General features: G+C 54.5%; 1 protein-coding gene across 5 annotated transcripts; it reads left to right on the top strand.

Moving 5' to 3' along the window:
• The first annotated feature begins 254 nt into the window (after positions 1–254).
• Positions 255–11,547, top strand: GRM2 (glutamate metabotropic receptor 2). 5 transcript variants are annotated; one of them, XR_012011972.1, is made up of 6 exons: positions 255–387; positions 2,094–2,679; positions 5,036–5,873; positions 7,734–8,809; positions 9,903–10,057; positions 10,593–10,730. XR_012011972.1 is itself a non-coding variant. In XM_072786038.1 (6 exons), exons 2-6 carry the CDS (start codon positions 2,230–2,232, stop codon positions 11,064–11,066), a joined length of 2,619 nt encoding a protein of 872 aa, XP_072642139.1. In that variant the 5' UTR covers positions 255–387; positions 2,094–2,229; the 3' UTR covers positions 11,067–11,547. The 5 variants fall into 5 exon arrangements, 4 of the variants coding, with proteins under 4 accessions (XP_072642139.1, XP_072642140.1, XP_072642142.1 ...); XM_072786038.1 differs by lacking the exon at positions 9,903–10,057 and adding an exon at positions 10,993–11,547 and having other exon boundaries at positions 10,593–10,773; XM_072786039.1 differs by having other exon boundaries at positions 9,903–10,736.
• Positions 11,548–13,639: the final 2,092 nt, after the last annotated feature.

Here is a 13,639-nt window from a genome sequence, read left to right as displayed (position 1 = left end):
CCACGGGGTGGAGGGGGCCTGATAGACACCTGCTCCTGCGCAGAGCAGGAGCGCCCGAGGATTCAGCACCACGCGGTGGACAGCTCCGGGACAGAAGCCCCGCGAAGAACAGAAGCCGGAGGCGCCGGGCAAGGAGCTGTGCTGGAGTCTGGAGGGAGGCGGAGGCCGGGTTGGGAGCGGGAGATCCGGAGTGGGGAGGAACGGAGGAGGGGCTGGGGGCGGGCCGGGGCCAGGGGCGGGGCGGGCCGCGATTGAAAGCGGCCGGGCGAGCTGGCGGGCGGAGAGCGCAGAGCTGCTGAGCGAGGGAGCAAGCCACTGAGCGAGAGCTGGAACCCTGCGCCCCCGGCTCCTCTCCGTTTCTCTCCGCGCCGGAGTCGGGCGCGCCAGGTAGGGTAAGCCCGTGGTGCCGCGGCCACCGCCAACCTTATCGATCCTGACCCCATGTCCTGGAGACCCGTGGGCCCTCGAGTTCTGGGGCGCCCGGGCCGGGACGGGCCAGGGCGCCCAGACAGTGCTTGCCAGGAGCTCCAGGAAGCGGGAAGACAGCCCCAGGCATCCCGCCTTTCTTCCCCAGAGAACGCACGCCCTGCATCACGCTCCTTCATTCCTCCTCTCCTTCTATCCTCTGGTCTGTCTGTCTGTGCCTCTGTCTTTGTGTTAGCCTCTCGGGCTCAATCACTCCCTGCCCGGATTTCGTGGCACAGGCCCCCTGGCTGTCTACCTCTGGGGTTCTGTCTCCCTCCAGGGTATTGTCCCTGTCTGGATTTTGGTCCTGGCTGCCCCTGTGAGAGGCTTGTGGTCTTGACTAGTTTGGGCCTCAGCCCCCATCTGGGTCCCTTCCCTATCTGTCCTGGTCTTCATGCTTGCCTCTCTCTCTCCTGGTTGCCTGGTTGAACTGCTTCTTTCTGGGTACCCACAGGATCCCAGTCTCCCTGCCCTGGCACCAGGGAGAGATTAACCCTGGGGAGCTGAGGGACAAAGTGAAGAATACCAGTTTCTGTGGTCAGGACCTGGGGTCCTTGAACTAGTGGCTGGCCTTCTTCAGCCTCAGTTTCCCTCTCCCAGCCTTCCCAAGCCTGCGTGATTGTGAGAGCCTGTGTGGGGTGGGCATCCAGGAGGGTAGCTGGGGTACAAACAATGAACTGCAGAGTGGAAGAGGGAAGGAGGGGTCTCTGAGGGCCAGGGACAAGGTGGACAGGATGGGGAGAGGATGACGATAGGGAGATGAGAGATGATGACTGTCTCTACTTGGATCTGAGCTGAAGAAAAAACAGAGGCATAAAGTCTCGAACAGCATTCTAATGCAGAGCTAAGGTGTCCAAAAGTCTCATCTTGAGCACTGTTTTGAGATTCTGACCAGATGAATTGCCCCTGACTCTGGACACACATATGCTCACATCTACTTTCCCTGTTGACTTAAGACCACTTAAGGCCACTTCAGTGACCCTCCCTGGGGCCAGCCTCTCCACCTTGCTGTCAAACTCCCACGGCCTAGAGATTCTATTACTTCCTCAGTCAGGGGGCTCTGGGGATGGATTTTTAAGAACTAGGGGCTAGGACCCTTGGGTGCTCACCTGGGCTCCAGTCTCTGTAGGAGTTGGAAACTACCCTTTGGAAACCTTTTTCCTTCCCTCTTTCCTGGTGGGTTTCAGCCACAATGGCCCATCTCTGGAAACACAAGTCTCAGCATAGGGACTAGAGCCCCAAGTTTATACTCTAACCTGGCCACTGCTGCAGTATTGACTTTGGGGTCCTAGAAGCTTTGTACAAGGTCTTGGACACTCTTTGATTCACAACAGGATTAGTGTTGGCTCAGGTCTTCTGACTTGTCTGGGCCTCTACTCTCTGCCTCCCTCCTTCTCTGCTGAGTATGGAATGGGCATGGAGCCCATCTACAGACCCAGATCAGGGCAAGGTTGAGAAACAGGCCAAAGGGTGTCCCAGGAGCTTTTCAGCCTAGTTTGTGATACTGTCTCTCCCTGACTCCCTAGAAAAGTCCCTAGGGAAGGGAATTGGGGAAGGCAGAGTTAGAAGGGTTGGCCACTCTTGGGTTCCACTTCTCCCTGTTTGTCTGTCTGTCTCTTTCTCTGCAGGAGCTGGGTCCCTTCTAAATTCTCTTCCTGCCTGTCCTTTCCTGGTTCCTGCTTCCTCCTTTCTTTGCCTTTGCTGCTTCTATCCTCATCCCCCGGAGGCCCAGGTCTGCTGGACCCATCCATCCCCTTTGGGACTATGGGATCACTGCTTGGGCTCCTGGCACTGCTGCTGCTATGGGGTGCTGTGGCTGAGGGCCCTGCCAAGAAGGTGCTGACCCTGGAGGGGGACCTGGTCCTGGGTGGGCTGTTTCCAGTACACCAGAAGGGTGGCCCAGCAGAGGAGTGTGGGCCTGTCAATGAGCATCGTGGCATCCAGCGCCTGGAGGCCATGCTTTTTGCACTGGACCGCATCAACCGTGACCCACACCTGCTGCCAGGCGTGCGCCTGGGCGCGCATATTCTCGACAGCTGCTCCAAGGACACACATGCCCTGGAGCAGGCACTCGACTTCGTGCGTGCCTCGCTTAGCCGTGGTGCCGATGGCTCACGTCACATCTGCCCCGATGGCTCGTATGCCACCCACGGTGATGCTCCCACTGCCATCACTGGTGTCATTGGCGGCTCCTACAGCGATGTCTCCATCCAGGTATGTAGGGGCTATCCAACTGGGGGCTGGGTAGGGAGTCTGGAGGTGGGAGCCCAGAATTCCCTCTGAACAGGGGCTCCGTGATGCCACACATTGGAAAAGGGACTAGGAGCTTCCTATAAGTAGCTTTTTGTGTGATACTAAGAAAATGCCTCTGTCATATAGTGGGGGTTGATTTTTAGAGATTGTGTAAGGAAAAGATCCCGCTTCCATCACACAAACACACACACACACACACACCCCTGAGGTTAAACAGCCATGAGAAGCTTAGTAGCCAGGCCTCTTGAGTCAGAACTCCAGGTTTGAACCCTGGCTCTCCCAGTACTATGTGACTCTGGGCACTATTTCTCTCTTCTATGCCTCTGTTTCCTCCTTATAGAATAATAGGACAATCCTAACATTTGCCACTCTTAGAGTTGTGGTGGAAATCTAATGAGATAATACATGCAAAACATGTATCAGGCGTAATCAATATTAGCTGCTGTTATTAATACCCCATTTTATAGATGGAGAAACTGAGGCTTGAAGAGAGGCAGGTGCTGGGCACGTGAAAACAATCCCCCAGGGCCCTCAGCTAAGGGCCTCCAGCTCTGTCAGATTATCTCTCCATGGGCTTGAAAGGGGTGGAAGACAGAAGCCAGGAGAACCCCAGAGAAGAGAAACAGGGGTGGAGACCCTGGAGAAGGAAAAGCAGAATGTGTCTAGCAGGGGGAGAGTCCCCTAGGGTCTTCAAGGGGTACAGACAGGATTTGAAGGGGTGGAAACAAGGTCCTCCATCCTCCTGCTTTCTCACAAGAGGTAAGCAGATTGTACTGGCCCAGCTGATATCCCTGAGCACACCTCGCTGCTTTAGCCCAAGTGGGATCTTCCCCCTCCCAGACTGGGTCCCACCTCTTACCTGGACCCTTGCCTGCCTGGTCCCCAGAACAGGCTGCCAGATGAGGTCAGAACTGGGATCAGGGTCGGGATTTGCAAGGAGGGCCTTGGCTGGGGCTTAAGCTTCTTTTAGGAGTCTGGCTGAGAGCACTGGAATTAGAGGCAGGCCAGGACCCCTGACGTGGAATTCTTATTCAGGAGAAATGAAGCAGGAGTCTGCACTATGGAGGCAGCTTCTGGCCTAGGATCAGGGAGGCCTGCTCATCCCCCTACTGCAGGGAGTGAATTACCGGTTCTGCTAGTCCCACCTACTGGAGGTGGCCGGTAGCAGCCACCTACATGTGCCACCTCCCACTGGCTGATGTCTTCAGGGGCCTCTGAGGTGCCTTCCTAGCATCCACCCTCTCCATAATTCTCTTCAGGGCTCCATGCATTCATCTCCAGGACCCAGTCACCTTCCTCCCACCCCAAGCTGCTGCCTCCTATAGCAGGACCCACACTTTAACATCGGTCTACTTTTTCCTTGTCTGAGTCAAAACAAGACCCAGCCCTTCATCCTTAGGTTACACCTGCCTGTTAATCATTCTTCCCCATTCCTGCCCAAATCCCTCTCGTCTTCCATATGCCAGTCACTGTGGCCTCACATACATTCTCATTTTTATCTGCTCAGCAGCCTTGTTAGGCAGGAATGAGAAACTGAGGCTCAGAGAGTTTTGCTAACTTGCCCAGGGACACATGCAGAAAGTACAAGAGAGGCATTGAGATTCACAGTAAGAGCCTGTGTGCAAAGACAGACCTAACTCCCTCCTGTGGGAACTGGATTTTGTCCTGCTCTTACCTACCCATCTCACCAGGTCCTTGTCTGGACCCCACTCTTGGGGGCTGGTCCCAGGCAGTCAGTGGTAAGCAGGAAGCCTTGTTTATTTCAAGCTCAGCCATCCAGTAGAGACCAATTCTTGGGTTCTCAAGGCCATAGGCTTTCAGATCAGGTCTTCTTTCCTGGGGAAGCTTTTTTCTTCTTTCTCTATCATTCCATCGGGATAGACTCTGGCAAAGGGATACCTGCTCCAAATACATAGAAAACCTAAGAACCCTGAGCAGCCCAAATGCCAGCTAGTGCCCTCTGCTGCCCTGTGCAGCCAAGTGCCAACCTCTTCCCCTTTCAGGATTTGGGCCTTCCCTTGCCTCCCTACTTTTGCTACTGCTATGCATCTGAAGGGAGATGAAAGCAGGGTTCTAGTGTGGTTCAGGAGCCTGGTGCCTCAGCCCTAGGTCTTCTCTCTCCCAGCCTTTGGGAAGGAAAACTCTGTGCCCTTAGAGGGAAGACACATCAAGACAGGATATAGGTCTTTGGGGTGAGGGAGACCTCAAGGCTGACCACACAGACATTTGATCCCAAGGTTGAGTAGCTGTGAAGAACACATCTGTCTTTTGAGTTTGACCTGATCTCTGATCTTTGCCTGCTCTACCCCTCTCCCAGGTGGCCAACCTCCTGCGGCTATTTCAGATCCCACAGATTAGCTATGCCTCCACCAGCGCCAAGCTGAGTGACAAGTCCCGCTATGACTACTTTGCCCGCACAGTGCCCCCCGACTTCTTCCAAGCCAAAGCCATGGCTGAGATTCTCCGCTTCTTCAACTGGACCTATGTGTCCACTGTGGCATCTGAGGGTGACTATGGCGAGACAGGCATCGAAGCCTTTGAGCTAGAGGCCCGTGCCCGCAACATCTGTGTGGCCACCTCGGAGAAAGTGGGCCGTGCCATGAGCCGCGCAGCTTTTGAGGGTGTGGTGCGAGCCCTGCTGCAGAAGCCCAGTGCCCGTGTGGCTGTCCTGTTCACCCGTTCTGAGGATGCCCGCGAGCTCCTCGCGGCTACCCAGCGCCTCAATGCCAGCTTCACCTGGGTGGCCAGCGATGGCTGGGGGGCCCTGGAGAGTGTGGTGGCAGGCAGTGAGAGGGCTGCTGAGGGTGCCATCACTATTGAGCTGGCCTCCTATCCCATCAGTGACTTTGCCTCCTACTTCCGGAGCCTGGACCCCTGGAACAACAGCCGGAACCCCTGGTTCCGTGAGTTCTGGGAGCAGAGGTTCCACTGTAGCTTCCGGCGGCGAGATTGCGCAGCCCACTCACTACAGGCCGTGCCTTTTGAGCAAGAGTCCAAGATCATGTTTGTCGTTAATGCAGTGTATGCCATGGCCCATGCGCTGCACAACATGCACCGAGCCCTCTGCCCCAACACCACCCAACTCTGTGATGCAATGCGGCCTGTCAACGGACGCCGGCTCTACAAGGACTTCGTACTCAACGTCAAATTTGATGGTAATGAGGCTAGCCAGTAGCCACCAGCTGTTGGCCTTTGGAGGATAGGAGGGAGTGGGTCCTCAGGTTCCATTACCTGGCTAAGGGAACATGGCCTACAGCAAGCAAGGGAGTCACCCAGGGTGCTGGCAGAGCCAGGACAAGGATGGCTAGCCAGGGCTCTCCAACTGGAGCCAGGACTGAGGTTCCACTTTCTGGCATGGTACTGCACTTGGAGGGTCTCTAGTTTCTTGTTTGGGCCTTGAATTCTCTCCCTCCTGACTCTTTATCCTGCAGGGAGTGGGAACTGGCGGTACTCAAGCCCATTCTCAGGCAGGAAAACATTAGTGAGAGTCAGAGTAAGGATGGGTTAAAAGTGAGCAAGAAATACTCCGTTTTCTGAGAAAATTTATTCCTAGACTTGATTTTTTTTTCATTCAAGGTGGCCAGTCTCTTCATACCAAAATCTATTTTTATAGGTATTTATTTATCTATTTATTTTTAAGATTTTGTTTATTTGAGAGAGAGAGAGAGAGCACAAGTGGGGGGAAGGGCAGAGGGAGAAGAAAACTCCCTCCCGAGCAGGGAGCCAGACAGGAGGGTCTGATTCCAGGACCCTGGGATCACAACCTAAGCCCTGAGCTGAAGGCAGACGCTCAACTGAATGAGCCATCTAGGTGCCCCATAGGCCTTTTTAAAAAAAGATTTATTTATTTTAGAGAGAGCAAACTCGCATGAGTGGGAGCAGGGGGAAAAGGGAGAGGGAGAGAAGCAGTCTTCCTGCTGAGCTCAGAGCCTGATGTGGGACTGGGTCTCACCACCTGAGATCATGACCTGAGCCCAAATCAAGAGTCAGACACTTAACTGACTGAGCCAGTTAAGTGGCGCCCTCATACCCACATTTATTTTAATAAACTTCCTGGTTTTAAGAACAATTGATGGGATCCCTGGGTGGCGCAGTGGTTTGGCGCCTGCCTTTGGCCCAGGGCGCGATCCTGGAGACCCGGGATCGAGTCCCACGTCGGGCTCCCGGTGCATGGAGCCTGCTTCTCCCTCTGCCTGTGTCTCTGCCTCTCTCTCTCTCTGTGTGTGTGACTATCATAAATAAATAAAAAAATATTAAAAAAAAAAAAAGAACAATTGATGCCTCAGGCTGTGGGGGACCTTCAAGGGACTCCAGGATGCACCATTCATGGTGGGGCCTTAAGCACATCATATGCTAGCATGAACTCCAACTTCTCAGTGGCACCTGGGATGACAGGGATCCTGCTTCCTCCTGAGCCTGGCTGGGAGATGTGAGGTTCCCAGGCCAGGGGAGATGAGGAGTTGAAGTGTCTTGTGAGCTGCCTGATGAGTACATCCTGGTGACCATCAGTGGTTATAGATGACCACTGAGGTTGGGGTTTGGCTAGCATTGGGGTTAGTAGTAGGACTGGAGGGTCTGGATTGTCATTAAGTGGATTAAGTGGGACCAGGACTGGACATGAGGCTGAATTTAGCTGGGAGGAAGTCCATGTTAAGTCTGGGGAGAGGGCTGTGGTGTGTCTTATGATAAGGTTGGGATCTAGGTTGGAAGATATGGGAGAGTAGGTATAAGGCTAGGTTTTGGAGAGTCATGGTTGGGGATTGGTGAGGGCAGTTGGTCTGTGGAGGTGCCTAGGCTTTGAGGTTCAGGTTCTATTCGGAGTTTAGAGTTGAGATTTGTTGTAGCCTCTCACTTAGAAAAATGGCGGGGAGGAAGGCTAACTTTAGTGTTGGGGTGAGGCTTGGAAGAGCAAGGAGTGGCCTCAGCTCTGTGGTTTGGGTTCCATGTAGGGTGAGGGTGGAGGTCACATCAAGATTACCCACCAATCCAACCCTCTCTTCCCTCCCCAACTCCAGCCCCCTTCCGCCCGGCTGACACGCACAGTGAGGTCCGCTTTGACCGCTTTGGTGATGGCATTGGTCGCTACAACATCTTCACCTATTTGCGGGCAGGGAGTGGGCGCTATCGCTACCAGAAGGTAGGCTACTGGGCAGAAGGCCTAACCCTGGATACCAGCCTCATCCCATGGGCCTCGCCCTCGGCCAGCTCCCTGCCCGCCTCTCGCTGCAGTGAGCCCTGTCTCCAGAATGAAGTGAAGAGCGTGCAGCCAGGGGAGGTCTGCTGCTGGCTCTGCATCCCCTGCCAGCCCTACGAGTACCGGCTGGACGAATTCACTTGTGCTGACTGTGGCCTGGGTTACTGGCCCAATGCCAGCCTGACCGGCTGCTTTGAGCTGCCCCAGGAGTACATCCGCTGGGGTGATGCCTGGGCTGTGGGACCTGTCACCATCGCCTGTCTAGGTGCCCTGGCGACCCTCTTTGTGCTGGGTGTCTTTGTGCGGCACAATGCCACACCAGTGGTCAAGGCCTCTGGACGGGAGCTCTGCTACATCCTGTTGGGCGGTGTCTTCCTCTGCTACTGCATGACCTTCATCTTCATTGCCAAGCCATCCACGGTGGTGTGTACCTTACGGCGCCTTGGTCTGGGCACCGCCTTCTCTGTCTGCTACTCAGCTCTGCTCACCAAGACCAACCGCATTGCACGCATCTTTGGTGGGGCCCGGGAGGGAGCCCAGCGACCACGCTTCATCAGTCCTGCCTCGCAGGTGGCCATCTGCCTGGCACTTATCTCGGGCCAGCTGCTCATTGTAGCTGCCTGGCTGGTGGTGGAAGCACCAGGCACGGGCAAGGAGACAGCCCCAGAGCGGCGGGAGGTGGTAACATTGCGCTGCAACCATCGAGATGCAAGCATGCTGGGTTCACTGGCCTACAACGTGCTCCTCATCGCACTCTGCACACTCTATGCCTTCAAGACCCGCAAGTGCCCTGAGAACTTCAATGAGGCCAAATTCATAGGCTTTACCATGTACACCACTTGCATCATCTGGCTGGCCTTCCTGCCCATCTTCTATGTCACCTCCAGTGACTACCGGGTGAGCTACCTGCTGCAGAGTGGCAGCTGGGGGTGGGAGTGGACACTGGACCTTCTGTTTCCCAGTATCTTGTTTACTCTTCTGATAACTCAGAGGTTCCAATAGGCTGAATGCTCACCCATGGGCACACAGCTTGTGGTGACCCAGGTGGGACTGGACCCCAGTGGGGGGGGGGGGCAGGAGGGTTGAGTGGGGCCTAAGGCAATGACCAAGGAGGTGGAGGAGTTACAGCTGAGATTTTAGGACTTGGATGTCATGCTCTAAGCTTGAGGAGATGCATGAGCTGAAATATGGCCAAATGAACTGCCCTGCTCCACTGAGGGGTTAGCTGCAGAAGGGGACACCTGGTTTAGTGGGTGGGTGATCAGGGGATCAACTAAAGAATTGAGTCAGGAAATGTTGCTGATTTGGTTAGGTTGACCAAAGGTCCTAGAAAGAGCACAGAAGAGGGAGGTGTGGTGTGGTGTGGTATGATGTGTGTCTGTTTAGAGGGAATCATGGAGGGCTTCTTGGAAGAGGAGTCCTTGAACTGCATTCTGCAAGACAGGCAGATTTGGATAAGTTGGGTGGAGAAGATAGGGGAGGGTAGTCAATACAGAGGCTGACTGGAGCAGAAGGTGTGCACTGACCTCCCTCAAGGAGAGGAGGCACAGATGGTGGAAGGTAGGCGGAGGTGAGAGTGGAAAGCAGGAATGGGAATGGCAAGGCTATCAGGCCATATGGCCCCAAAGGGCACAATTCTGATGCCTCTCAGAACTGTGCAGTGTGCAGCTCTGGGGTTGAGAGAAGAAAGCAGGGAAGGCAGAGAAGGTGAAGCACAGAGCAACTTGAGATCTGAGATACAGGGTTGAGGAAGGATAAAGCAGGTGGAAATGGCACCCCAGTTGGTGGCTTCCAAGCAAAGTTCCAGCTGGCACTGAGTGTCTCAGTAGGTCTCCTTAGCTTCAAGGGGACAATGGCTGCTTCTGATGGGGTGGTCAGGGAAGGCTTCTTTGAGGAGGTGACAATGAGCTGAGCTCTGAACAATAAAAGGATCATCTTGGTGAGTCCTCACGACTCTGGAGTAAACTCCGTGGCTCTCCCCATTTTACAGACGAAGAAACGGAGACTCAGGGAGGTTCAATCCCTTGCCTAAGGTCACTCAGCTTGGGAGTGTAGAGCAGGGTCTGAACTGACAATCTTAACAATTAAAGGAGCAGGAAAATCGAGACAAGAGCCCCTGGAAAGGCCCTTTCCCCCAGGACAGAGGTATGGTGGGCAGTGCTGGGGGCCAGGGCGGCTGGGCTTGGCTGCTGTTGCACCTGCTGGGCCACCTGCCTGGTTGGTGGAGGCCAGGGCTGGGGAGGGAATCTGCTCTGACTCAGCCTGCATTTGCATATGATTTGCATTTGCATGCCAATCATAGGTGATTAAGGACTAACCTGGACACACACAGTACTCACACATGCACACGTGCACATAGGCACACACTCATGCACACACACATACCTGCACACATATGCATGCAGATACACACTCATACACACACCAGCACGTGTACTCCAATGCACACATACACCCCTGCACCCCTGCATGTTCACGCCCTCAGCTGGAATTTTGATCTCCCTGGGAAGGTGGTCCACAGGCTGATGCTGGGACTGTGCCCACCTTCCTAGAAATCCTTTGGGGCTTAGCAAATGGACCAAGGCCCGGTGTTGGATGCTTACCATTTCCCTACTCCCTACCCCCATAGCCTGGGCAGGGATGCTGGGGCCAGACTCATCCTTGACTTCACCCATCCCAGGTACAGACCACCACCATGTGCGTATCAGTCAGCCTCAGTGGCTCTGTGGTGCTCGGCTGTCTCTTTGCACCCAAGTTGCACATCATCCTTTTCCAGCCACAGAAGAATGTGGTCAGCCACCGTGCGCCCACCAGCCGCTTCAGCAGCGCCGCCACCAGGGCCAGCTCCAGCCTTGGCCAAGGTCAGCAACTCATCCTAAGCAGTCTTCTCTCTGCCTCAGCTCCTCAGCATGGGGGATACTCCTTGGGTTGCTGGGATTCCTTGACTGGAGGTGGAGGGCCCCTCAGATGAGGCTGGACAGGAGAGGGAGGAATGAAGGGGGAAGGAGCCTGCCTCCTCTGCTGCCCCCTCTCTGTGAAGGACCTCAGAGTTGGCCCCAATCTCTGGCTTCCTTTCCTAGGATCTGGCTCCCAGTTTGTCCCCACCGTTTGCAACGGCCGTGAGGTGGTAGATTCAACAACATCGTCACTTTGAGGACCCTGCTTTCCTCCCTGACACAGCTGCTCCCTGGAACCTGGTGCAGACCCGCATACAGGGCCAGGAAGAAGTCAGCTGGAGCACTGCAATAATGCCACTCCCATGCCCATCCCCAAAACCCACTTACTCCAACCCTTCAGAGTCAGAAGTCAGGGTCCTTGGCCCAGCAGCCTCTGCAACAGCCACCAACTGTCCTTGCAGCGTGTCCCCTCCTTGTTAGGCCCAGGACTCCGAAGGAAGCAAGCCAGGGTCTACTCTGCCCTGGAACAGGATGGCTGAGGATTGTGGGCCCCAATCCCCAATCAGCAAAGGTGCTTCCAGCCCCACCTCTCCTTCCTTCTAGGGCCTTTTTAATTTTTTACATAAGTTCTTCTGGGATGGGGAGGGGGGTTTTGTGGGGGCCATCCCTTCCTTGCATAGTAGTTTGTCCTGTGGTTTATTTTGTATTATCTGTAAATAAAGTGTCTTTATTTAAAAAAAAAAATCACTCATTGCCTTTGACCCAGGGAAACTCCTCATGCCCTTCAGAGCCTCCTAATCTTCCTTTCAATAGTATTTGTTGACTCTGCTCTGTGCCTGCTCTGTGCCAGATGCTAGAACCTGGTGGCCAGCAAGACAGACCCAGCCCTGCTTTATGGAGAGATAGAAAATGAAAAAGCCATCCTCTCTGAGAAGGAGCCACTGCAGAGCAGCCAAGGAACTAGTGGGATGAGGGCAGGAGGCTTCAATGGACACAGGCTCATGTGACAGTCCAGGGGAAGATGTGGATGGTGTGGGCAATGGGGCAGGAAGGGCCACTGACTGTGACAGGTAGCTGTGGGCTTTTCCACAGCTGGCCAACCTGCCCCTTGGAGGAGCTACTGGTTAGCACAGAGCCAGGCTGAGTGTTGGTGTGCAGGGAGCCAAGAGCAGACACAGAGCTGGACATTGCCTGTTCATGCAGCTTGTACAAAGCCAGAAAGAGCTCATGAGGAGGGAAGCGATGAAGCAGGAAGAACAGAGGCTGGGCAGCTGGAGAGGCCATCTGCTGTTGGACTTTGTGAGAGGTGGGAGAAGGGACCTTTCTCCAGTCTTGGAGGAGCTCTCACCCAGGAGCAGGGGGGCGGAGCCAAGAACTCTTGGGTGCCCCACCCCCACTTGCCGTCCGGGGCTCACCAGGAGAGGGTGCAGTGGCACAGCCTCAGCCACAGTGCTCAACCAACCACTGCCCTCCTGTGGCGGAGGTGGCAGTGGGCACACAGCCCAAAGGGGAGCAGAACCTGGCAACTTCTGGTGGGAGTATCACAGAGGGACAAGGTCCTAGCTCAGGAGATTGGCAGGCCAAGGACATTGGCTATTTTGAAGTTAACTCATTTGCATTTACAGGCCAGCAAGGTTGTAGAAATTTGGGTTAACAATTTTAAAAACATAAACAGAAAACTGAAAAAAAAATTGTAGGAATGGCTTTTCCTCTCCAGCAGATACCTGAAGTGTAGGGGTGTGGCATCCTGTATTTTCATTTGCTAATTTTGGTGAGCCTACCGGAGTGTCTCTTTTCCAGATTTCTGGTCTTGAATGCCCTGGGCCTGCATGTAGCCCTCAGTGGCTAAGCACCGGGGCAGTGTCCCATGGTACCTGTGGTGCTGGTCTCTGCTTCCAATGTGGCCTTTTCTGGGTCTTCCTGCCAAATTGGACCCAGGAAACATTTGCCCATATTCCCAGCCCCTGGACAGGCCAAAGTGAGCTCTGATGCTTTTGCACCGGGAAACTAACCCTCCTTCCATGGTGTCAGCTCTTTGCCTTAAAATGTAATAATTATAATTTTTTAAGGTAGTAATTAACATGTTCATGGCTAAAGAGGTACAAGGGATATTCAGTGAAGACTCTCCTATCCCTGTCACCCATCACCTGGGGGCAAGAGGTGGGTAAAAAGCTTCTAAGGGCCAGTCCTCTGAGGACATTCCTTTCCTTCCACCACCACTCCTGTCTTGCCCAGCCCATGTCTACAGTGCTGTGGGCTGAGAACCTCCAGGCTTTCGTTCCTTAACTCTCAGTCCTTACCACATGTTGCTCAAGGCCAGGCCCTTCCAGCTGCCCCACCCCTAGTCCTCCTCCCAGTCCTGACCACCTGGGTTTATGTCTCTGCTCTCCTCCTCAGTACCACATCCACATCCTACAAAGTCCTGACATCTCTGCCTGGAACTGGGTGGGGGCTCAGGGGTCCCTGCTGGGTTGGCCTTGCTTATGTGATATTTAGAGTTCTCCAAGGAGAGTCTGGCCCTTTTTGGGGACTGACAGCAGATATGCCAAACCTTTGGGGTTCTCTCCACCCAGAAGGAGCCACCCATCGTGGTGAATTGACTGTCCTGGAGCGTAACCAGCAGTCTGCTTTGCTTCGACAGCCGAGTTTACTGTGGGGCACTGTTGTCTCTCCCATTGCTTTGCTCACAGCCCCTCCCTGCCCTCTGCCACCTTTTCACCTATCCCTTGTGCTGGTCCTGGGAAAGCTAAAGCAGCCTGTCTGGGTGGGACCTGGCTCTCTCTCTCAACCAGGAGTCTGGGTGGCTTGGGTGAAGCCACTCTATTCGCTG

This window comes from Canis lupus, chromosome 19, assembly GCF_048164855.1.
Source record: "Canis lupus baileyi chromosome 19, mCanLup2.hap1, whole genome shotgun sequence".
Classification (NCBI taxonomy): domain Eukaryota; kingdom Metazoa; phylum Chordata; class Mammalia; order Carnivora; family Canidae; genus Canis; species Canis lupus.
Note: the sequence above shows the minus strand (reverse complement) of the source record. Positions and strands in the feature narration are given on the sequence as shown.

Excerpts from the sequence above, each read along its gene's own strand:
- GRM2 (XM_072786038.1), top strand. The coding sequence starts at position 2,230 with ATGGGATCACTGCTTGGGCTCCTGGCACTGCTGCTGCTATGGGGTGCT. Across the intron at positions 8,810-10,592 it reads TCACCTCCAGTGACTACCGG|GTACAGACCACCACCATGTG; the intron begins GTGAGCTACCTG and ends CACCCATCCCAG. Across the intron at positions 10,774-10,992 it reads CAGCTCCAGCCTTGGCCAAG|GATCTGGCTCCCAGTTTGTC; the intron begins GTCAGCAACTCA and ends TTCCTTTCCTAG.